The 23,334-nt window shown below is 41.6% G+C and overlaps 2 protein-coding genes across 3 annotated transcripts in view; both read right to left on the bottom strand.

The window, feature by feature from the left end:
- Positions 1-687: 687 nt before the first annotated feature.
- LOC118114846 lies at positions 688-2,295 on the bottom strand. Its single transcript, XM_035165564.2, has 6 exons — positions 2,111-2,295; positions 1,695-1,837; positions 1,509-1,573; positions 1,287-1,421; positions 1,091-1,189; positions 688-992 (listed from the first exon to the last, which is right to left on the bottom strand). Exons 1-6 carry the CDS (start codon positions 2,213-2,215, stop codon positions 937-939), a joined length of 603 nt encoding a protein of 200 aa, XP_035021455.2. The 5' UTR covers positions 2,216-2,295; the 3' UTR covers positions 688-936.
- Positions 2,296-3,309: 1,014 nt separating this feature from the next.
- Positions 3,310-23,334, bottom strand: part of ssbp2a (single stranded DNA binding protein 2a) — a 55,824-nt gene continuing 35,799 nt past the window's right edge. Inside the window, exons 5-17 of one of the 2 annotated variants that reach the window (XM_035165548.2) lie at positions 12,079-12,168; positions 9,953-10,012; positions 9,776-9,839; positions 9,625-9,695; positions 9,086-9,153; positions 8,307-8,355; positions 8,194-8,229; positions 8,035-8,089; positions 7,874-7,944; positions 7,674-7,752; positions 7,491-7,519; positions 7,277-7,375; positions 3,310-5,992 (exon numbers count right to left, since the gene is read on the bottom strand). In XM_035165548.2, the coding sequence (XP_035021439.1) occupies positions 5,963-5,992; positions 7,277-7,375; positions 7,491-7,519; positions 7,674-7,752; positions 7,874-7,944; positions 8,035-8,089; positions 8,194-8,229; positions 8,307-8,355; positions 9,086-9,153; positions 9,625-9,695; positions 9,776-9,839; positions 9,953-10,012; positions 12,079-12,168 (801 nt within the window). In that variant the 3' untranslated portion in view covers positions 3,310-5,962. The remainder of the gene's footprint in view (positions 5,993-7,276; positions 7,376-7,490; positions 7,520-7,673; positions 7,753-7,873; positions 7,945-8,034; positions 8,090-8,193; positions 8,230-8,306; positions 8,356-9,085; positions 9,154-9,624; positions 9,696-9,775; positions 9,840-9,952; positions 10,013-12,078; positions 12,169-23,334) is intronic. The other variant, XM_035165549.2, reaches the window with a different exon arrangement.

Raw genomic sequence — 23,334 nt, 5'->3', positions numbered from 1 at the left:
ATTCACGTGCACTCTTACGCAACGTGGACTGCCTCCTTTGTTTGCTAGGAAAAGTTCAGGGACTTTTAGCCCACTGATGAAAGTCAATAATAGATCTTTTGTAAGAGTGTTTGCAAAACATCTAAACTGGAAAATAAATGACCAATGATGTTGTTTGACCGCAAACTGCATCGAGAGGTTTTGGGGGAGAAATACAGAATGTGTTGTTCAATTTGGCAGCAAACGTTTTGGGGTAGATAATAAAACGAGCCCCTTAAAGAATGAGAGCTGCGTGAATGTGGAACTTACACAAGACGAGGTTGTGCAACTCTTTTCTGGAACATAAGCATCAACATGTTCTTCTTCTTCTAGAAAAAATCTCCACATGGTACGAAGCAACTTGAAGAAGGGCTGCGTTCAAATAAACCTTTCTCACAGCTGTGTTGAACTGTCGCTTGCTCCCCATCATTCAAGGGGAACTCTGACTAGTAGTAGTCGCCATGAAAAGACTCATGAATGAAAAAGTTATGAATCAGATAAAGCTCTGCTCAGTTTTTCCTTCTCTGACTCCCCTGACATTTTAGATTTGCTCAGTCATCCAAACTCTTTTGCAGAAATCACCGCAGGTGACCGAGTGGTGTCAGGGTCAGGAAGAAACCACACAGATTGTATTCAATGCAAAATGGAAGTATCCAAACACACAGTCACTTCTTTTTGTCAAGCTTTTTATGCACAGATGAACACAATGTTTTTCCGTCACGATTCATGAACCGTACAGTTAATGTGAAATCAGTCTCTTCATCTCATCTTTAATACAGAAAAGGTTTCTATATACTGTAAATAGTCTCGCCCCAGTGATAAAGACTTATGAGTGGTACAGATTCATCAAACAGATGTTCAGGATGGATTTGAGGTTCACAGCAGGTGACGACCGGCTCTTTTCAACAACGGTTTTCTCTAGTCTTCTTCCTCCTTTACGTCTGTGGCAGCCTCCTCCTCCTCGGGACACAGGTCTGAAACAGAGGTGGGAGGTGAAGTGAACAAGTGTCTCAGTATGTTACCCAGACTGGTGACTTCTGGCGGCCGCGACAGAGAAACTGCAGCATCTCACCTGTGGTCTCTCCAAAGTGGAATTCAGCCAGGAGGTTGAGGCATGCAGCTTGTTTCTTGAAAACATCAAGATCAGCATCGTCCAACTTCCCAGAATTTGCTGCAGGAGGGGGGGGGGGGTTATAACGTTATCTCAGTTTAGTAGTGAAAATAAAGTTGGTTGAGTGGAGAGCAGGTACAGAGATCAGTGAACTCACTGAAGAGGAAGAGGTGTCGGCCCTGTTTGGTTTCCCCGTTCTCCCTCCACACTGCGGTGTCGGTCCACAGGATGCACCCAGCGCAGGTCTTCAGGTGCTTCCCAACATGCTCGTGAGTGTGGATGTTGAAATGAACTAATAATTTCACACAGAATTTACAGAATTCTCATAGAAGTAAGTGTTACAGCACATGTAATATGTCCTTGATAATAACGTACTCACATGTCACTTCGGAGTCGTTTCTTAAGAAGGTGCCAGTAACATCTCCATGAATACATTTCCCATTCCTGTTAAAGAGAGTTAAACATGATCAGCAGAGAGGGGAATTGACCAAAGCTCACCTCATGCACTGGACACTTGCATTTAAAACAATTTAAGGTATTAAAAATGAATTTTCACAACATTTACACTCTGTCCATCCAGTGCAGGGTCATGTTGTCACTATCGGGTATGGGTGAGAGTTCAATCCGGGAGCTGTTGAAATCTTTAAGTCCCTTTAGAGACTCTTCATTGTCTGATGTTCCAACGTGGAAAATCCATTTTCCAGAAACCTGCAGGACAAAGATGTGCAAAAATAAAACCCATAATATTATCTAACCATCTATCTTTAAGGGATATAAAACACTTTAAACAGTGGCTTGACCTAAAACCTTCCAGATGTTAATGGCTCTCAAACCCCAGATGTTGGAATTTGGAGAACACACCCCAGCATGAACACAGCTCAGTAAAAAAAAAAAATATATAATTGTTATCCTATGTTAGTGTTAATTCATGTAAAAGCACCAACACGCAAACTAGATAAATCCTGAGGACAATGGACGCACCTGGCCTCGCTCCTCCAGAGGTTTGAGCAGCTCTGCACATTCTGGGTCAGACGCAGTCGTCAGAGAGCAGAGAGCCAGCAGAGCTAAACAGAGGTGAGCAGACATGGTCAGAAGGCAAGTGGACACAGCAGCGAGTACAGGACAGCTGGACTCCTGCAGGAGGGACTGGACGAGCAGAAGAGATCCTACATTAATATGGGAGAGAGAGAGAGAGAGAGAGAGGGGTTTAGGGTTATGTGTGTAAACTGCATCGTCATTGGACTTACTGTGATAAGGCTTCTATATTGTGGGGTTGTTGAATATTTATGTCTTGATTGTGCTCCAGTTAAAGACTTTTGATTTATGTGTTTGGATCTTTTGTTGGACTTGTTGATGTTTTCCTTGTGGTTTCTTTTTGGATTTTTCTATATTTAGCTTCTGTTAAGTTACCTTTTGCCATTCCTTTTGTTTGGTGGCTCATTTCCTGTTTTATTTTGAAACCCACACCGTGTCTCAATGTTTCCTACTTCTTTCAATCTCTGCAGCCTAATGTATCGATTCAATTCAATTATATTTGTAAAGCGCCAAAGCACAACATACAGTATTTATGGCCCTTCACAGAGTAACTCCCTCTCAAAAGGGGGGAGAGAGAGGGAGGAGAGAGAGACCAGAAACTTTTGTGTAACCATCATATTTAAGCTCAGTCAGACTGACTGTCATAGTGAAAATAAGAAGAATGACATTAAGTTAATGATGCTATTAATGATAGCAGCAGTGGAGAGATACCTGCAGAGATCGAGAGATTTATTGCATGATGGGAATTCCTATAGCAGCATAACCGAGGGATGGTTCATACCCGTGTCTCTTTGTCTTTCTCTTCATGGATTTCATGCCACAACCTTATTAGATGCACCAGTGTCTTGTTTACTTCTCTTTTTACACCCTCTGTTCCCCGTGGTGCGATGTCAACACCGCGGCTCCAAATGATGTCACCAGCCCAAGATGGCAGCGTCCATATCTGGAATATTTCCATTTTTCTATAGTGGGAGGGAGTGAAGATGCGTCGTTTTTTTTACAATCTATGACCTTACACAGACACCAGGAATCAGACAGATGAGTCTCAGCAACAGATCTTAATCGGCCAACACAGTCATTCAGTCGTGTTCATGCCGACACACACACACACACACACCTCGCAAATGAAAAGCTGACACTTTGACTTAAGGGAAGAGAAGCTTTATACCAGCATATTCAAAACCCATGAAATACTTCTCTGTATTTACAAAAACACAATAATAAAGAATAAAAAAGAGAAAATGAACACATCACAAATGGAGTCCCACGTTTTGCCACAAAACAGAAAACATGATTCCATTTACAAATGCATCTCCTTGTACTCCCACTTATGGCTTCAATCTAACAACAACAACAACAGAAAAAAACAACATAACAATATAATTTTTAAAAAAGTCGCTGTTCAGTTGTGATGGTGCATCATCAGTCCATCGCTCCATTTCGCGATAACTCTCCGGATTTTTCTTTAAATAATAACAATAATATCAAATACACATACAAGACAGAGGAGCTACATTTGTGAGCTGTACACTTTGCAGTAGGGGAGGGCAAAGGGGAATGTTCACAGGCATATTGACCTTTTATACATGATACAATCCTGGGCAGTGAAAAAAGTTCAAAACGTTGATTAAAAACAAGCTTATTTTAGCTCTGTACCAACCATCCTCTCATATCCCTCTGAGATCACAGTTATTCCGGATGACACTAAAGTATGGGTGACCTAAGTGAAGCTTGTGTCTTATGGTTTAAAATCTTTACGGTTTATCTTTCGATTTCTCTCGTTTTAACATTTCTGTCCAGTAAACTGTGACGTAAACCGATAAATCATTTGGATCCAGAGGTCAAGAGAGGCCTCAGCAAACAAAAGCCTGACTAATGTTTCCCTATCTGTTCACCTTAGACTGTTACATAAGACAAAAGAACTTGTTTGTGTGGTTGTGCTGTGACCAGAAAAAAAAAGTCTGAGTTGCAACAAAGGCGGTCTGCTCAATGCTCAAAGATCACTTGCATAAAACAAACAAACAAACCAAAAAATTAATTAGAATTTTCTGTTTATCTGTTGTTCAAACCTTCTTCCTCTTTGCTGCTCCTTGCAATTCAATGACAGTTGGCATTAGGGCTGATCTGGTTTGGTTTGAAGGGAGCGGAATGGTACTTGCAGAACTTTTGGATTCTGTCCAGTAGATCGACCTTTGATGTCAGCCGCAATGTGGCGGCAATGGCTCTGATTTAATCTTATGGGGGCAACTGCGACAATCCCTAAAAGCGCTATTTTGCCACAACTAAAAGGCTAAAATTATGATTCTGGGTCTTTGCTAAGTGTCTGGCAACTTAAGAGATATTTCACTAATTACCTCACAGAAAACGTTTTGGGCATTGAAGAAGTGCTTATCAAGTTTGGATGTGTGTATATTTTCTCTCTAGCTATGGCCGCAGGTGCTCAGTCCCCCGGCAGGGTCTCCCAAGCTGTACAGGTTGAAGGGTGGAGGCCAGACGAAAAGAGATCCACTGGTCCTCAAGGTGGGAGGAGCCAGTCCCGTAAAATAAGGAGCAATGTTACGGAAACAGCGACAGAGGAAACTAATGGCAGAAAGGACTTTGTAACTTCTTTGTAATCCCTCAGGGGATTTGCTTCTGGTTTGACCAAATGCTTTTTGGTTTGCTATATGTTAGCTAAGGTTACAAACTTGAACTAGACATTGCTATAATGCTATGACGGACATTACCAAGCCACTTCATGGACTTTACAGCGCTACTCCACTTTTGCTGTTGTTGCAATATGTTTTATCATCATTACTATAATTTACCATTCCGCCACAACTTGTGACAACAGTGGCTACAGCTCAAAAGTCACGTATTCTCACTTTAAGCCTTGAACAAAGCTCAGTTTTCTCTGTAGCTTTTCAATGCAGAAAGATATTTCAAGTTGTGAGGAGGCCTTTGTGTTATTTATGTTTTAAGTCTGAAAGTCGCTGACATTGCCCTGCACTCATGTTCCTCATCAGGCCTCGGAAATGTAACAGAGGTGAGACAGAGGGAATGATTTTGCATTTTTCACATTTGTGGCGGAAATGTTTGTGATGGAAAATTTTTAAATAATCATGAAACCCATTGTATAAAACATAAAACACAATTTTAGAAAGCCCCAAAAGTTGACTTTACAAATATCTGCGTCGATTAAAATCGCATGTTAATATGATTGTGATGTCTCTCGATTCTCCTCCACAAAGGGATTTCTCAGGTAAAGACAAAAGATGTGGCAACAAGTTAGATTCCATTTTTACTGTCAATCCAAAAAGTGTCTGTATCTCTTTAAGTCCTTGGAAATTTAAACTTTAGCATAAATAGGATACTGGCCATTTTGTTTTTGAGCATGAACTCCGTGACATGATGCAAAAGGCAGAAACACCTGTCTGTGACTGGAGTGAGTGTGCACAGTCACATCGTTTGCAAATATACAAAGAGTTCTCCTCCGGGGGGTTTCATCCGTTTGGTTCCTTTGTACAGTCTCATGGTTGCAGAGGAAGAACTGATGAATGTAGCAGAGTCACCACGTAGAACAGGGGGAGACCAAACAAGGGAGGAGGAGAGGTGAACAGAAACCAATGAAGGAATGGGGGAAGAGATGTAGGGTTGACGGGGGCGGAGAGGGACGGAGCCCACGGGGGGCAACTGTCCTGACTGGGTCAGTGGTGGCGGTGGAGGAAGAGTCACTGGCTTAGATGACGTCACATCCAGTCTCTCTGCTTTTCACTGCACCAGCGCACTGAGCGAGTGATCGAGGCGCCGCCCAAACCTTCACACACTCATCGTCATGTTTGGAGAATACTGCGGAGACATAAGTCAAGTGTCACTGTGTGTGTGTGTGTGACGGGGAGAGAAAAGCAGTTTTGTATTTGACAGTGATGTATACGTCTTAATTGCATTATAAAGTCCTATTGTAGTTTTTACAGTATTTTGCCACATCAACAGGTGACACACGGGTGTAAACTAAATAAATAAAAAGGAGGTGCTTTTTAGGAGGTGCTTTTGCAAAACTTTTACAACTTTTGTAATGGCTTAGTGGACGTTATGATGTGAGTCATAATCAGATTATCCTCTGTAATATGTAAACAGGAATATGAATGGAATATTCTATTATCAATATAATATATAATAATCTTATTCTGAATAAGGTCAATAGTCGGAGTATTGGTGTCCAAGTAGACACAGTCACTGTTACACACTAGTATCCTGGATTGTAAATCCCTCAAATGACATATTTCAGTCATTGTGGACACACCGCTCACATGTTAAAGGTACAGTTTAACGTTTTAGTTTTTGTTGAGAGCTAGATGAGATGATTGATATAACTCACATGTCTGTCTGCTAAATTTGAAGCTACAGGCAGCAGCTGCTCAGTGGTTAACATAAAGATCGGAAACTGCTCCACAGTTTAAATAAACAGGGATCTCTACTTCCTGCTCCGTGTTGAGGGAATGTCGCTTTAGGGAACTTCCCTCAGCAAAAAATCCTCCATATGGAAAATCCTGTTACGTCACAAACACAGATCTATCACTTCCTTCATACGTTACCGCAGTAACATAAACATCTCAGATAACTGATAACTTACTGCTAATATGTTGATATAATAAGGCTGAAATAAAATATTGACTTTATACTGAAACAAATTCTGGTATCATTACAAAACAAATTCCATTGAAATGTACGTAATTTATGAATAGATATATTTAAACATAACTCCTTATTACTGCTTTTAGTCTGGCGCAGTCCTCGAAACAACATGGAGGAGGCAGGATTTATGAGCTATACTGTAGCCAGCCACCAGGTGGCGACTGAGAAGTTTTGGCTTTACTTTTGGGGAGCTGTCATGTCGTCCATCTTTAAAAACAGTCGTTATGCTAAGCTGAGCTGATTGGCTGCAGACTGTAGCTTAAAATTTACATGAAGATTTACTTTTTTTATTGTGTATTTCCCAGAATACCACCCACTCCTTTAAAAGCACTGCAATATTTTTCAATACAATTTTAGCTCAATTTGATGTGAGTTCTCTGCAGCACCACCCATCACCTCCCTCTGATCAATCCGAACAGTAGCTGACGACTGACTTACACTTTCATTCTGAAAAGGGTTGAGGAAGTTTCCTCCCATCTCTCCATCCTCCCTGGGGGTCCCCGGCTGGTTACTCATACTTAGGTTACCAGGCGAGTTCTTTACAAAGGTAATTCAGACGAAACTTAATGAGAATACTGTGCCTCAAAAACCACAAAAATCACAGTGCAATTTACAAAATGGAGGTTCAAAATAAGTAAAAAGCTTCTCTCACCTTAGGCAGACTGTCCATGTCACCTGACCCTGAGAGGGAACATGAGTCTCTTAATAATGCAAATCGCCATGATCATGTGAATGTGTTTTTTGTATAAAATAAATCTATATAAAACATAAATAAATAAATAGAAGCAGAGATTTGGCGTCAGTGCAACACCTACAAGCAACTTGTTCCTGTTACCTAATGATCCGTTCATGTGATGAGGCTCCATTCCAGCCATTCCCCCTAATGGACCATCGCCACCTGCTCCCATAGGGAACTGAAGAAAAGAAACAAACACGAGAGGCAGTGATATACCTGTAAGAAATGTGACCACAATATAAAGTAACAGTTCTAATATCCACCCCCACACACACTGATATATTAAGGGTATGACTCACATTTGGTCGGTTTCCACCTGGAGGGACTGTGTTTATCAAAGTGTACATGTTGTCGCCAGAGTTGGTTGAATCTGATATAAGAGACGTAGGAACAATAAGATGATAGAGGAGCAAAACATTGTATATACACACTAATGCACTCGTGCATACACAGAGCTTACCTGCTGGACTTGGCATTATTGGGGTCCCAGGTGGCCCTCCGCCTCCTGGAGGTCCCTGAAATTACAGTTTTGTTTTCCATAAGATTCATTAATAAACTCATGAATAACAGCTTACATTCAGGGAAACGTAGTTTACAAACTCAAACACACAGCACATACCACATAACTTCCTGGAGATGCAGAAGAGTATGGGGTCTAGAAAAATGCAGAAGGATAAATCATTAAAGAAATGAAATAACTTTAAACTGAGGTGTCTTTGTTAGAGCACTTACCGAATTGGAGTTTGGAGGATTTGGCCAAGGTCTGCCCCCACCAGGTCCCCTGAACGAACACGCACGCACACACACAGACACACATGCACGCACACACACACTTAAGTTTTCTGCCTTTGGCAAGCTTCGTCGTTTCTAATTCATTTGGGCAGAGTTGGCAACAACAATGTCTCCCATTGCCAGAGAGAGGTGATGGGAACAACAACAACAAGAAGAAAACAGAAGCACATCAAAATAAGACAAAATGGCCTCTCAGCTCCAACAACCAAGATCATAGAGTAAAGACGAGTAAGGATGTTCGTTGTTCCTCATCTACTGCAGCTGAAATCCTTTTTCTTCACGAGTGTCTTTATACTATCTAAGAAAATCTAAAGCTATTTCATCAATTTATTTTATTTCATTTCTTTTTTTTGTGTTACTCATTTAACATGTTTTTTAATTCTTATACAGATCTATTTTTACTTTTTTGTTAACCCTTTAATCTCTTTACCTCTTTTCCTTTGCTCTTTTTAACTTATTTTGAATTGTGCTTTTTGACTTAAATTTGTTTTTGTTGTTTTAAATGTTTCTGTACAGCACTTTGAATCTACCTGTCTGAAATGTGTTTTATAAATAAAACTGTCTTGCGCCTGAGTGATATACATTGGGGGATGGATCATTTAGATCTTAAGAGATAAATGCAGGAAAGAAGGGGAATTTGATGAAGCCTTGAGTTAGTTACTCTGCATGCTCCACCCTCTCTCTTTCTATGTAGATGACATCGTGTGGATTCCACTCACATGTTCATGCCAGGCATCCCAGGACCAACCAGGGCGTTCAGTGGTGGTCTCATTCCACTTCCATAACTCTAAAACAAAACAAACAAATAAAAAGCCCATCTGTAGTTATGTGTGTATCTGAACCATGTGCTGTATATAAAGATGGACGACATGTCTCCACTTCCTCCCACGATCCAGAAATGATCACGTCACCCCATTTTTACATCTTCAATATAAATCATTCAAACCAGACTTACTGGAGAAATGAACACTTGAACTAACATCAGTGTGAACCACCGTAAATGACAGAAATCATCTTTATAAAAAAAGTATTTGACATGTATTTTGATTAAAAAATGTTGGTCATTGTTCGCTAACATGGAGGAGGCAGGGTTTATAACCTATACTGCAGCCAGCCACCAGGGGGGGGGGGATAACGTTGCTTTGGCTTCACTTTTGGGGAGCCGTCATGTCATCAATCTTAATAAACAGTGTGAGATCTGGACGGATTATCAGAAACAATTTTTGTAAATATCCCTGTGAATCATGTGGCTCCGTACCTGGGGCCCCAGCGGAACCATGCCTCTGGGTGGAGTCATCCGCTGCATCGGCCCTCCCATATTTGGATGTCCTGAAACACGGAACATCAACAGTCAGCAGCAACCACAACCATCCATAAGTGTAGTCCAGGGTTCAGGACTATAAGCGTACCTTGCTGTCTTGAGGGGTCCATTCCACTGGGTAACATCGGCTGACTACCTGGGACTCCAAGTCCCTACAGAGGAAAGAGGGTCCTTCACCAACAATGTCATCACTTGTCACACATACTGACACTTTCTACAGTCTGCAGTTCTTTCTGCTGCCAGCAGGTGTCAGTGGGGCTCTTACCTGATTGGGTAATCTGAGGGGTGGTCTGGGCCCTCCAGGGTACCGAGGTGACATAAAAGGCTAGAAAAAAACATGCAGGAGTTATAAACACATCATGTGCAGGAAATTTACTCAGGCTGGGGCATCACAAGGGTGCAGTGAAGGGAGTCGTGCCCATGTTAAGACTATAACAACATCACATGTAGTTAAGACAGAGATTTTTAAGGGAAAATTTAAATATATACAATATAATAAAACCTAGAGTAAACACTACTAAACTTGGCAATAAGTCCTGTGTCGCCAAACCACATAAAGCCTTTATATAAACCTTTCTTTCACAGAAGTTGTACAAACTGAGCACTACGGGGAGATTTCTCTCACTCTCCAAAAACAGGAAACCAACCAGAGCTACATGTTCTCTGTTGGGTTTGGGCTCATTTTCCTTCAGCAACAATCCCATGACAGGAGAGTGGGGACGACGACCGCATTTTCATTGGATAGCGTTTACTGTGTGTGGAAAAAGAGCGAGGGACTGAAGGACGAGGTTTGTTAATCATGATGCCAGTGTGTGTGTGTGTGTGTGTGTGTGTGTGTGTGTGTGTGTGTGTGTGTGTGTGTGTGTGTGTGTGTGTGTTAAGCATGTGGAATCTGGCAGCATGTGTGAGAAGCTCTTTTGCAGCTGTGAGTGTGTTTTCACTTGTTCTCGCCACAGACGGTAGCAATGCTGTAGCCATGTCTGCTGACTGATGCCACTGTGGTGAGAGGAGTCAGTCTTCAGTGTTGGAGAGTCAGTACTGCAGCTGGCCACTAGAGAGCAATGGTCCACCTGTTTTGATCGAGGTTGTCTCTTTAATAAACCCAACTTCTTATTCCCTGCTGTGCTGAAGATCCGTTAAAATGGAAAACAGAAATGAGCAACAGACATATTCAACCTCACTTTATATGTAATATTTATGTAATTAATAATCATGATGATATATGAAAAACTTATATAAATAAGAACATGTCCAGTGTTAACAACCCCCCTCCTCCCCTTGCCCACTGTCAGCTGGGATTGGCTGCAGTGACCCTCAAAACGATAGGCAGTATAGCTAATGGATGGATGGTTGGATGAATGGATGGTGGGATGGATGGATTATTGCAGGGATGGATGGAAGGATGGAGGATGGATGGAGGATGCATAAAACGTCTCAGTACAGTTAATCACAAACTTCTGCTATAATGAATTAATTTCCTGGAACCTGAATGAAGAAACTGTTGCAACTAATTGGTTTTGACAGGACCTTGTTTTTCAATTGATCTACAGACAGAGATGGAAAACTCTGTTCAGACCCATTTCTCAGACTTTTTTGAAAGCGGAGCTGAGAAATGTGCACGAAGGTTATTGATCTGCATGTCAGACGTGAGCGTCAGACTTTCACAGATAATGACGGTCAATCAATGTGCAACTGGCAGAGCCTTTCTGACGGAGAACAGACATGATCTGGGACAAAGACACATGTGGATATTTCCCCCGGTCAGACTCTTTTCTCTCAGATTTGGGAAACACACTTAGGTGCACCTGAACACAGATACATGCAGATTGCATTACACTAATATAGAGAGTGACGTTTGAGTGAAGGAGTTTTTTGAGGAACAGTTCCCAAAGTTAAATACTCACATTTGATGAAAAAAAAGGAATAAGAAACATTTGTTCCTATTAAGACAGATACCCTGAATAAACAATGGGCCATAGTTTACAAAGTGGCTCTTTTATTATTTACTTGTGCGTTCTAAAGAACCCAACAATTATCTCTCTCTCTCTCTATGTGAGTGTGTGTTTATTTCCTTATCTTTGCGAGAACCATTTTGAGCATAAAACTTATGGAGTGAGGACATTTTGGGAAATTTGGGAAATTGGGGACATTTCAGTCGCTCCTCACTTTGTCATTGGACTATTTGAGGGTTCAGACTTGGTTTTAGGGTTAGGATTAGAATTATGTTCGGGTGAGATCTAGACAAAGGGTATAGGGGTTAGGCATTTAAGCATGATGGTTAAAGGAAACACATTTTGCCAATGTGTATTCTCACTCAGATGTAACTACAAGAATGTGAGTTTGTGTGTCTTTGTGTGTGTGTGTGTGTGTGTGTGTGTGTGCACCGTATACCTGGAAGAATCCTGGAGGGACTGGTCCCACTGGCATGCCCTCTCCTGGGGGAAGGCTACCGAGGACTGGGCTGGGAGCTGCTGCAGCGCTCTGAGGCAGCAGACACACACAAACACACACACACGTGACACTTACCATCACAATTCAAATAGGCCACTCTGCATTTAGGTAATTAAGTATTTTCATTTGATGCCACTTACATCATGATGCACAGTTAAGGATTAAACCACCCAACAGAGTATAAAACAGAATATTAAAATCAACCGGCAGTAAAATGTTACTTATACATGAATACAGTAATCATGATCCAGTAATATCAATTAGTATTTCATAGTGGATATTTTCAGTATTTTGAGTGGCCTAGTTTTACTTTACTTTGACTACATTTTTCTAATTATGTTACGTGATTTGACTACAGTGACATTTTCAATGCAGGACTTTATTTCTAACTATATTTTTAGACTGCATTGTAGCTTTTTTTCACTTCCCGTTCACTTCCCTGTCTGCTTTAACTTACAAAACCTCTAATGAGGTTGCCATCAGTGAAACAACACAAGAGTCATAAAAACAAACAAACAAAAAAAGCAATCCAAAGTTCTTCCCCTGTCTCTCTCTCTCTGTCTCCCCCTCAGCGGGATGTTTCCTGTTACTGCAGATGCCCTGCCATGCTGCGGCCCAGGTTTATTTTTGTACCTTGTGTTTTTTGTTGTGCTTTTCCCAGACGGGCGGCACTGGCACATTTCAGCGCTGCCTCTGTCTGCTTCCTGTGGCATTGTGCTCCTGACTAACCCAGAGCTACCACCCAGCGTCGGCCTCTTCCTCATCCTCATCAGGAATAAAGAGCAGCTAGCGACATGCGGTGTGGGAGAGTGTGTATCCATATATATGATAATCTGTGAATGCGAGCACATAAAGCCAGCTTGCTGCCTGGGTGTGTGAGTATTCTATTCAGCATCTGCCCACTCTCTGTTCTACTTCTCTGATGGCATCGGGCTGGGTGTGAAGACTCCAGCGATATTCACCCACAGTCTCTGAAGTTTCCGCCAGCTGACTTTTTAGGTCAGACAGGAACAAGGTTTAATCAGAGCCGAGATAAAAGCGGACTGACGACGCTCCTGCATCCTCCGCTGCTCCACCACCACCACCACCACTGTTCCCTCATCCTCCCTCGTTCTCCTTCATATCTCTCGATCGTTAACGTTTGGCACAAAGAGGAACTGGATGCTTTGCAGATTTTTGACTCCACATTCTGCTGCAAACAGAGTCTGTATTTGTCTCAGCAGATGAACGTGCAGATGGACACAGATGGATATTGTATCTCCATGGTTCAGTGGTGTGAGACTGGATTTGGTGTGTGTGTGTGTTTGTGCGTGTGGGTTTGTGGTGCACAACACTGTGCACAGCATCAAGTGTGTTTTGTGAGTTTTTTTCCCCCTTTCTTTCCCTCTTCCGTCTCGCAACCTGGATTACCCAGAATGCTTTTACTCCACAGCAGCCTGGAGGTCTGCTGAGTTTGCCTTCATGCCCACAGAGAGAGAGAGAGGGAGCGAGAGAGAGAGGGAGAGAGAGGAAGGAGGGAAAGAGGAGAAAAGAGGACAAAGCAGAGATTATGAGTGTGCATGTGTGTGTATGTGTGTGCGTGTGTGTGCATGTGTCAGTGAGTGTGTGAGTGCTCTTAATGTTTGTTTGTGTGGGAGAAAAATGAGAACTGGGGGAAGAAAAAAAAAGAATCTACCTGACCTGCTGACAAAGCAGCATTTTCCAAATACAGCAACAAGAAAATAAATAAATACACAAATAAATAAATAAGCAGCACAAGGATATCTCCCTGCCCCCAAACCAGCACCGCTCCTCATCTACGGTAAACAAAAACATCACCGCCAACAATAATAACTCACATTGACTGAAATGACGTAAAATCATGAGGAGAAGCATCAGAGGGGAGATACATTTCCTGAGAGGCTGTATACACCAATCAACTACTCTGTCATTTCATTTCATTATCTATAAAGGGGAACAGGAGCCAATCACAGCTGACCTGAGTGAGACGCTGCAGGACAGGTTGCCAGTCCATCATGGCGTTGTTATTTAGAGACAAAAAACAATTCACACTCACATTTACTCACTATTTATCATTAATTCTCTGATCAACACGAGCTTTAGATTTTCTCCCGATCCGTCTTATTTGCTTCTTTTTTTAAATCTTTTTCGAGCCATATTCTTCTTGACCTTTGACCGATCAGCTCCAGAAGTTAATCATTTGAAGAAACCCTCCCAAGTAATACTCCCCAAAAAAATATATTTACTGCCAGCGGCTGGTTAGCTTAGCTTAGCACAAAGACCGGAAAAGAGGAAACAGCTGGATGGGCTCTGTTTGAAGGAAACAAAAAACCTACCAGCAGCCAATTTACAAGTTGTTTCTCATTAGATTCAAAACATCTAGTTCAGTCTTTTTTGATTTAGGGGTCTCAGGCCAGAGTGTAGTGATTACAATATATTGGGCTATGTATTATGAATAAGATTTAAGAATTAATTTAAGCAAAAACAAAGTCCAAAAACTAGCTTTGACTGTTTCTGTGGCTAGGCAGGGGAACCTCTGAGAAGCCAAGATCTTCAATGTGCTCTAAGCAGAACCATCCAATATAAACGTAAATATTTTTGGGGCATTAGGGCCTTTATTTCATTTTGGTCTGTGAATGGTTAAAGATAATGATTTAAATGACATTTAATGTTAATTTGATTAGTAACGACTTATTTGCATAACTGCTGTTGGCCGTTACATTAAACACGCTGATGTACGGAGACCTTTACTGCACCAAACTACACAGTCAATCCTGTCTGTTGATAATAGTGTTAACAGTGAGACTGCAGAGCTTCCCTTGATGAAATGTGACCACATCAATGTGAAGCAATTACCTCATATTAGCCACAACAGTGTGGTAACCAGGAAGGGAATGTTTACTGTGTGTTACTCTGAATTTGACTCGGTACGTTCCTGTCGACCGCCTCTGTTTAGATACTGATTCACAGCCGAGCTCAGCATATTCCAGCACTTAACCTTTGCAAATATGACACACACACACGCACATGCACACACGCACATGCACACACACGCGCACACACACACACACACACACACACAGTTAATGAGGAGTCTATCATTTACACTTCTCACACACCAGTGTTTACACTTTCCTGACAAGGCCGAGGGAAAGGAGCAATGAGATGCTGATCTGGTGGATTTACAGATTAACTCACAGTATCAAAGTGTACTGTACGTTATGGTGAGAAAGTAACTGTCAACACTGACTTTTCAATGAGTCTTGGCACATTAGTTTAAACAGAAGTAAGTACTGCTGCTAATATTTATAGAGTTTATCAGTATAATTATAATTATTTTCATTACTTTATACTGGAGGACCTGAAAAACATACTTTCACCAGCCTTTATTGATTTTATCTGGACTTTTTATTTATTTTATGTCTTTCATTTTATTTTATTTGTTGTCTGGCTTATTTTGAAATGTGTCATATATATACAATTTATTATTTAATATTGCACTTGACTTAAAGCAGCTGGCTGCTTTTTTCATTTTGAGAAAAATGAAAAATTATGTAATAAGTATAATTAGTAATTTAGAGCAGGTCAGGACTGCAGTAACTGCCTGACCTTTTCTTTTAGCTCAACTTTCTTTCTATCTATTTTGTCAGTTTCAGAGTTTTGCTCCTTCTCCCTTGATTAGCCGTGTTCTTCTCCGTCGCTGTCGTCTTTACAGAGACGACGGGAGACTTGATTCAGTTGTTAGAGTTTGAAAACAGACGATCAATCTGTCTGTCTACGAGTCACTGACTTGTTGAACATTTTGCTCTTAGTGGCTCGATGTGAGCTGTGATCCCTTTGGTCACAGTCACTGGTGTTGTGACCACGAGGTGTTTGTGATGAAACCTGAGACCGTGGAACAGCCACAGCTTGTCCTCAGATGAACACTTGCATCTCCTGGCAAACTCATTGTTCTGCATGAATTATTCAAACCAACAGGAGAACGCTACATCGAGACTTACACATCGAGACTAACAGTACAACACAAGACAACATCGCTGACATCCTCCATGAGGACAGGGGGTAAGGGGGTAAAAGGAGGTAAAAAGGAAAAAAGGAAAAGTGGATCCTGATTTCCAGGTTTTAAAAACTAATGAAGACAAAAGAGTCTCTTTTCCCATGTGGACTAAAGATTCATATTTTTGTTGATAGAGTCTGTGCGCAACATTTTCCTCCGATGGTAAAGCATCACTAAGATAACACAAGAAGTACAGAGCTTAAACCTCCACAAAGGGCTAACAGTGCCCTTCTGGTTGTAAAACTAAAAACAAAGCAAAACAAACAAAACACCCACCACCAGATATCACAATGATAAAGAAAGTAAAAAACTAAAATCCTGGATCTGCCCCTTCGTCCAGATCCACAGCAACACTTAATGGGTTCCTACTTGGCCCGTGTCACATCCCTCCAAAGACACAAACCAACAAACAAACTTAAATGGTATTCAGTAGAGCATATACATCCATCAAGACCAAACAGTCTCCATATAAAACCACATTTAAATTCACTAGATGTAGATTTTTATTTAGATCTTTACCAAATTGCACACACTCATAAATAAATGTCCCCTAAACATTTCTTTCTCAAGATCCATGAATTAGTCTCAGAGAAACCAAGGAAAACTTTGAATAATCTTGCAATGTTAAAGAATGTGAAAAAAAAAAAAGAGTCCCGGATCCCTTCTTTGATCCTGATCTATTTTTAAATGTTAAACTCTTCCCTGACCCACATCGCATCCTTCCACCAAGTTTCGAGGATATCCGTTAAGTTGTTTTTGTGTAATCTTGCTTACGAACAAACCATCGAACAAACCACACAGGGGCGAAAACATGAGCTCTTTGCTGGAGGTAATAAAAAAACCACAAAGAGAAATGGTCCAAATTTGCAGTAAATGAATCAAACTGTATGACACCATCAAAATGACGTCATGCGAGATTGACGTGAAGTTATGAGTGCAGGTTTAGACGAGTAAGAAAACCTTCGGCCAATCTTCTGTCACCAACGTGCTCCAGACATGACGCACTTGACTGATGTACAACAGCAGCGCTGCCTTACCCAGCATGCTCAGCTTTACATGACTGTGGAACGAGTGCTGAAAAGAGAGCTGACTCATTAAGAACGAGAAGAAAATTGCGCAGAACACATTTTATGTAAAGTAATAAAAACATGCTGTGCCCTCCTGGAGAAAACACAAAAAGAGCTGAAGGAGCCGCAGACGTTTAAATGTTGTGCAATTTCACTACTTTGCAACCCAATCAGACTTTGAGCGCACTGCATTCACACTACACTAATCCCATCAGACTAAAGGGCTCAGTAATACTTAATGAGATAACTCACAAACTCTTTTATGCCTATATGTTTACTGATTGTGTTCGCCGCTAATGTGTGTGCATAATGCATGCATACGTACATTGTGCATGTGTGCGTGCGTGTGTGTGCGAAAAGGCAAGAAGCCATTTTCATTCAATACTTCAGAGACTGAGAGACCCTCAGAGATGCGTGAGTGGAATCTCAAAAGGCTGTCTGTGTCCATCTCCTCCCTCTCTCACTGTCTGTTCATCTCTCTCTCTCGCTCTTGCTTCTCACAAAAATCAACTCTGTCTCTCTCTCAAGAGGAAAGCGCTGCAATAGTCTATATTCTTTCTGACTGTCAACATGAAAAAAATTTAAAAAACAACAAGAGTGGCATTCAGTAGAGCGCAAACCTCTGGCAGGGCCCAACAGTCCCCTGAACCTCAATCAAACTGAACCACATTCCACACACTCATAGTCATCAGTCCTCTAGATAGGCCCCATTTATTTTATTTAATATCCATGAATTATTCCTTGCAATGTCAAATTAAAATTCCAATCTCAGAATGCTCCTTTGTCTGCATCCATTTCATTTATTTGTTTATTTGACATGGACGATGCTCATTAATCAACAGCTAAATGAGTGTAAATGAGCCAGAGTTAGCTCAGCACGCTAATTTCCATCTGTTGTTCCTGGCCTGGTTTTTAAAATGGCAACCTAAAATTGAAATAAAATGACTTGTTATAGTCAACACATACAAGCAATATACTGTAGGCAGACTAATATTCAGACGTGTACAATGCACAACAATAAGTAACAACACAACATATGAGGCACAGCAAGTAGAAACCAACAAAGACAAACTGCAGGCAGGCAGCAAGAGTCAGTAGGCAGTCAGAAGTCTAATGTGCATTTCTTCAGCTGACGAGTGAAAGAACGATAAGTATTTACTTCTCTTATCTGCTCTGGCAGCAGATTCCATTCTTTAGATGCTGTGACACAGAACGCTGACTGACAAAAAGCACTTCTTCGAGTGGGAATGATACAGTCCCCTCTCACTCTTGAGTGCCCATGCTCTTAACACAACAAATGTCTTCAGTGGAGGCGGAGCGGTGTTGTGTAATATCTTATGAACTAAACAAAAGGTTTTTCCCAACTTAAAAGTCGATGTGCATTTAAAAGTTGACAGCTGCTCGTGGGTGTCTGATCTAAAACTTTAGGAGTGCGTTTATATAAAGTTTCAAGTGGCTTCACTTTAGATTTGTTAGCCTGTGCCCAGCTTGTCAAAACCAATACGTAAAATGTGGAATATCATTGCAGTTTTAAAGCTGCGTGATTGTCTAACAAATCTAAAATTACTTTAGTTAAGTAGTCTGTTCAATAGTGTGTTGCGTAATCCTGCTGGCAAACAAACAAATCAATCCACAAACAAACCAGCGGTCAGGGGTGATAACATAACCTCCGTGGTGGAGCTAACAATGAATTGACCCCACAAACAAACACTGACTGTGTATCAAACACGATATTTCTCCATTGCAAACCAAGAACAAGCCAAATCATTGCACATGTTCAAGTTCCTTCATTACATTGAGTGGGTGCAGTAAATAGTAACCAGCTAACCAAATGTATGTATCCTCTCGTTAAAAATGTGTCCCTAACAAATACATTAGTATAAACACCCGCTTGAGTAGTAATTTTGGAAAGCTGCAGCGACCAGATGTTTTTAAAGATTAGACTATAGAGCTGGGAACAATTTTTTATTTGTATTTAGTAACAATGAACAGGCAGCGTTTCCCCTAGAACAGTACAGATCAACCGTCCGAGGGTTTACTGAGATGTAAAAGTTAGAAAAGATCCTTACATCTGTAAGCTGGACCACAGAATGTTTGACAGTGTTGTTATAAACAATGACTATAAAGTTGAAATATTCCATCATCAAAAGATGTTGATAGGCTAATTGATTGAAGTGTTTCAGTTCTAACATTTGACAGAGTTCATGGTGGAACTTGGGCCATAAATAACATAATTTTCAGTGAAGTGAACAGTGTAAGAAGGACAAAGCAGCGAGAGCACTGGGACAGAAATGTAAAAATGCAAGTTCACAAATTTCAAGTTCATTTTTTATTCTAGGTGTCTTCACAGAGCAGTTGGGTGGGGCCAGTGGGGGGGGTTTGAAGGGGTTACCACTGAGTCTCAGGGCCACTCGCTGAACAACAGGATCTACAAATGACACACCACACAGGAAGGAACTGCTCCTCCTCCCTCTCCCTCTTTCCAGCTCCCTCCATCCTCTCAAATGCCATTAGTCCACTTCCTGAACACACACACACACACACACACACACACACACACACACACACACACACACACACACACACACACACACACACACACACACACACACACACACACACACACGTTTGTACTTCTGACTTTGTGAGGACACTCATTGGCATAATGCATTCCCCACATGCTTACTCTTGAACATAATCCTAATCTTAACCCTAAAACCAAGTCTTAACTCTCTCTCTCTCTCTCTCTCTCCCCCTCCCCCCTCTCCCTCTCTCTCGCTCTCTCTCGCTCGCACATTTAAGTTTAAGTGGAAACACAATAGGAAAATTGATTTCTACATTAGTGTATATGCACACACTCAAACTTTGTTGTCTGTAAGTCACTGTCAACAACATGTTTACGTCTATATACTAAGAACTTAAAGTAAGAAGAAAGCAGGGAAGACAGTAAAAGAGAAGACGTGTGTTTTAGCAGCACAGAGATGAGAATGGATGTGCGCTGCTTTTGAACATGTATTATTCACAGTCTCCCATGGCGACCACAGACGGATCAACAAGCACCACTGTCCAATCCTGAGCCAGACTCACTTTTTAATTTCAAGGCAGATAGGCTTAAAATTGCCCTCTGGCATTCAAAGCTCACATCTTAACCAAAACACACCATATGCTACACCGACGCTGCAGCGGGTGAATAAAACACTCTCCGTGTGAACTTCAGATCTCTGGTGTTCGGCAACAGACTGTGGCGGAGTTCAAGCTGTCAGATGAGTTATACGACTATAACCATGTGTTTGTGTGTTAGTTGTATGTTAACTTTGGGTCAAACCCAGGTTGCTGTGGGTGAAATTCCACTTTCTTTAAAGCTGGGTCTTGATTTTGTTGGTTTGGTCTACTCGACAACAGTGTAAATATAGAGTATATTTGTTAATGTCACCAATTGCGTGTAAAAAACAAAGACTGTATATAAAGGTGGACGATATGACAGCGCCCAAAAGTGAAGCCAAATCATTTAGATTGCCTCCTGCTGGCTGGGTGCAGCACAGGTCCTAACCCCCACCTCCTCCTTGTTTGTAGATGGGACATGGACCAAACTAAAAAGTAAAAGTACATGTCAAGTCATTTTAGGTAGTTCTCGTTTATGAATGAATTAATATTACTGACAAGTCTGCGTAGGGACCTTTTATTTGAGCAGCTGTTTTATGTAATTACCAAGCTATTTATAAAACTGCAAGTGAACATCACCCATTGTCAACCTTTATTGTCTTCAGGAGAAAGCACTAAAGCACTGGGCTTAGACCTGAAGGCCACAGAGAAGGTAGGATGGTCAGAGAGTGTAAGAGAGACTGTATTTTTAGTGTTGGTCTTTTCACTGTTGACAAAAACATACTGTAGCTCAATACTACTCTGCTGAGCTCCGAGAACATGGTGGTCTCCATGTGGTAATAAGATGGAGCAAGTCAGGGTCAAACATCGAAGACATTAGTGTCACCCATAAAGGTTTTCAATCTTTTCAGTCCTTATCACAATATCCTATACAGCACCATTCCCATGTTACCTGGTAATCACCTGCAACGTTACATGACCAGGTGGAAGCACAACACTAATCCACTTGGCCTCACCCGGTGATTACAGTTAGGGAGATATCAGCTGCACAGGGGGTGGGGGTCCATGCACGTATTTCCTTTATCGCTGATGTCATTATCGACCCCCGTAGACATCTCTGCAGCTGTATACTATGTGAGGTGGAGCCGCGAGCTGATGCACTGTCAGATACACGTACAGAGCTGAAAATGATAGTGGCTGTGGTGCGGGAGACACACTTCTATCTCACGTAGTTTAACGACACCAGGGCAGATAAGGGAGATGGACTGAACACTGAGAAGAGGAGAGGGTCGACAGACACGAAGGAAGATTTAAAAAACACAGCTTGAAATGAAGATGAGAATATATCGCGTTTTTTTACATCTCCCAGATCGATACGAGATAGAATAGAATATTGAATACTGATTGAGAATATCGATCCGCCTGAAATCCAGACGTTTTCCTGATCTTTAACACCGAATAGTGATGCTTTTATTTTGCAACTGCAGAAATTAAACAGGAGATTGGAATTAGACACAAAAACTCATCAATCCAAGCTCACTGGAAGAAACTGCGTGAAGTCACACTCAGTGTCTTATCTCCTTCTAGGGCTGGAGGGCCAGAGGCAGGAGTGAGAGACAGATAAGGGATATGGGTGGGTACAACAGCAGAAAAAATACAGGGGGGTTAGTTGGGGTCAGAGAGAAAACGTGCCAGTCTGAATGTGTCAGCATTTCTCTCTCTGCCATGCTGCTCTGCCTCCGTAGTCCCAACACAACTTCCACACTTCAATCTCTGGAACATTCACAATAATCCCTTTCACACACACAACCTGTAAGGGTTCTGCTGTGTAAACGTTTACGGCAGTTCCATAACTTTCCTCCCAAATGGGTCAGGAAAGACCCCCTAAGTTTTGGCTGAGGTGTCTCCTCTTGGAAATTCAATAAATACCTTTCAAGTGCAGTGCTGGGAGGTGGGGCTAAGAAACATCACATACCCACCTCCACACACACATACATCATCGACACACATGTACACATTTGACATACCAATAAGCGAGCTAACGCAAAGTTATCCTGGTTGTCTAGCTGAGAGACGACTCTAGCAGCAGCTGTGTGTCACAGACACAGCCAAAGCAGAAACTACTGTGTCTGAGGACATGAAAGAGCAGGAGATGAGGGATGTGTCTGAATGGTAGATTAAGGGTTTAGTTTCAGCATGGATTTGAAAATGAGCATAACTTCCCAGATTCCCACCTACGAGCGGACGATGGTGAAGGGGGGTTGCCCACCTTTGATTAGAGGCTGTTAACTTTTTGAAATAAGTATAAATCTTGTGAAACAGAGACGTCCGAAACGGGGAATTCTTCGTAAGCGTTGGTCCTGCAAGGTCCAAGACAGTTTGAAACACTAAGCAACATTATGAGCCATGTTCAACAAATAAATGTAGATATTTTTATTTGATAACTTTGGTAATAAATGTGATTTTAAAACCAGCATAATGTATGTCATCAAAGAACAGTCGTGCAATTTAGTTTACAGCAGCATCACTTTAAAGTTGACAGAGTCCAATGTGCAAAAATGGACTTAACCAGAAATATTCTTGAAGCTTTCTGGGTGATGCTGATGTGGCACCTTTACTCTGACAGACACATAAATATGCTTCTGACTTAGCCCCCGTATCTTCATAATCAATAATAATAATAACTGCAGTCAAGCTAGAAATGACTCTCCTGTATCGTATCCAACTGTGTTTGAGCTTGTTCTTGTTCCAACACCCTCGTGTCTCTCCCTGCCCTCAGTTAACCTCTCTCCTCCACTCTGTACCACACCCTCCTCTTTGCCCCGGCCCACCGCGGAGCAGCAAGGCGTGCATATGTTAACATCACATAAACACTCCGCCTCGGCGTGTCCAAACACGCATGTGACATGACTCAGCGCAACAGGCCACTGGAAAACACATTCCTCTGAGACCAGAGGGCTGAGCTCGCAA

Source organism: Hippoglossus stenolepis, chromosome 9, assembly GCF_022539355.2.
Source record: "Hippoglossus stenolepis isolate QCI-W04-F060 chromosome 9, HSTE1.2, whole genome shotgun sequence".
Classification (NCBI taxonomy): Eukaryota; Metazoa; Chordata; class Actinopteri; order Pleuronectiformes; family Pleuronectidae; genus Hippoglossus; species Hippoglossus stenolepis.
Note: the sequence above shows the minus strand (reverse complement) of the source record. Positions and strands in the feature narration are given on the sequence as shown.

Coding starts and splice junctions, on each gene's coding strand:
- LOC118114846 (XM_035165564.2), bottom strand. CDS start 2,215: ATGTCTGCTCACCTCTGTTTAGCTCTGCTGGCTCTCTGCTCTCTGACG. Junction 1,574..1,694: donor CTGCACTGGATGGACAGAGT/GTAAATGTTGTG, acceptor TCTCTTTAACAG/GAATGGGAAATGTATTCATG. Junction 1,422..1,508: donor AAACGACTCCGAAGTGACAT/GTGAGTACGTTA, acceptor TGAAATTATTAG/TTCATTTCAACATCCACACT.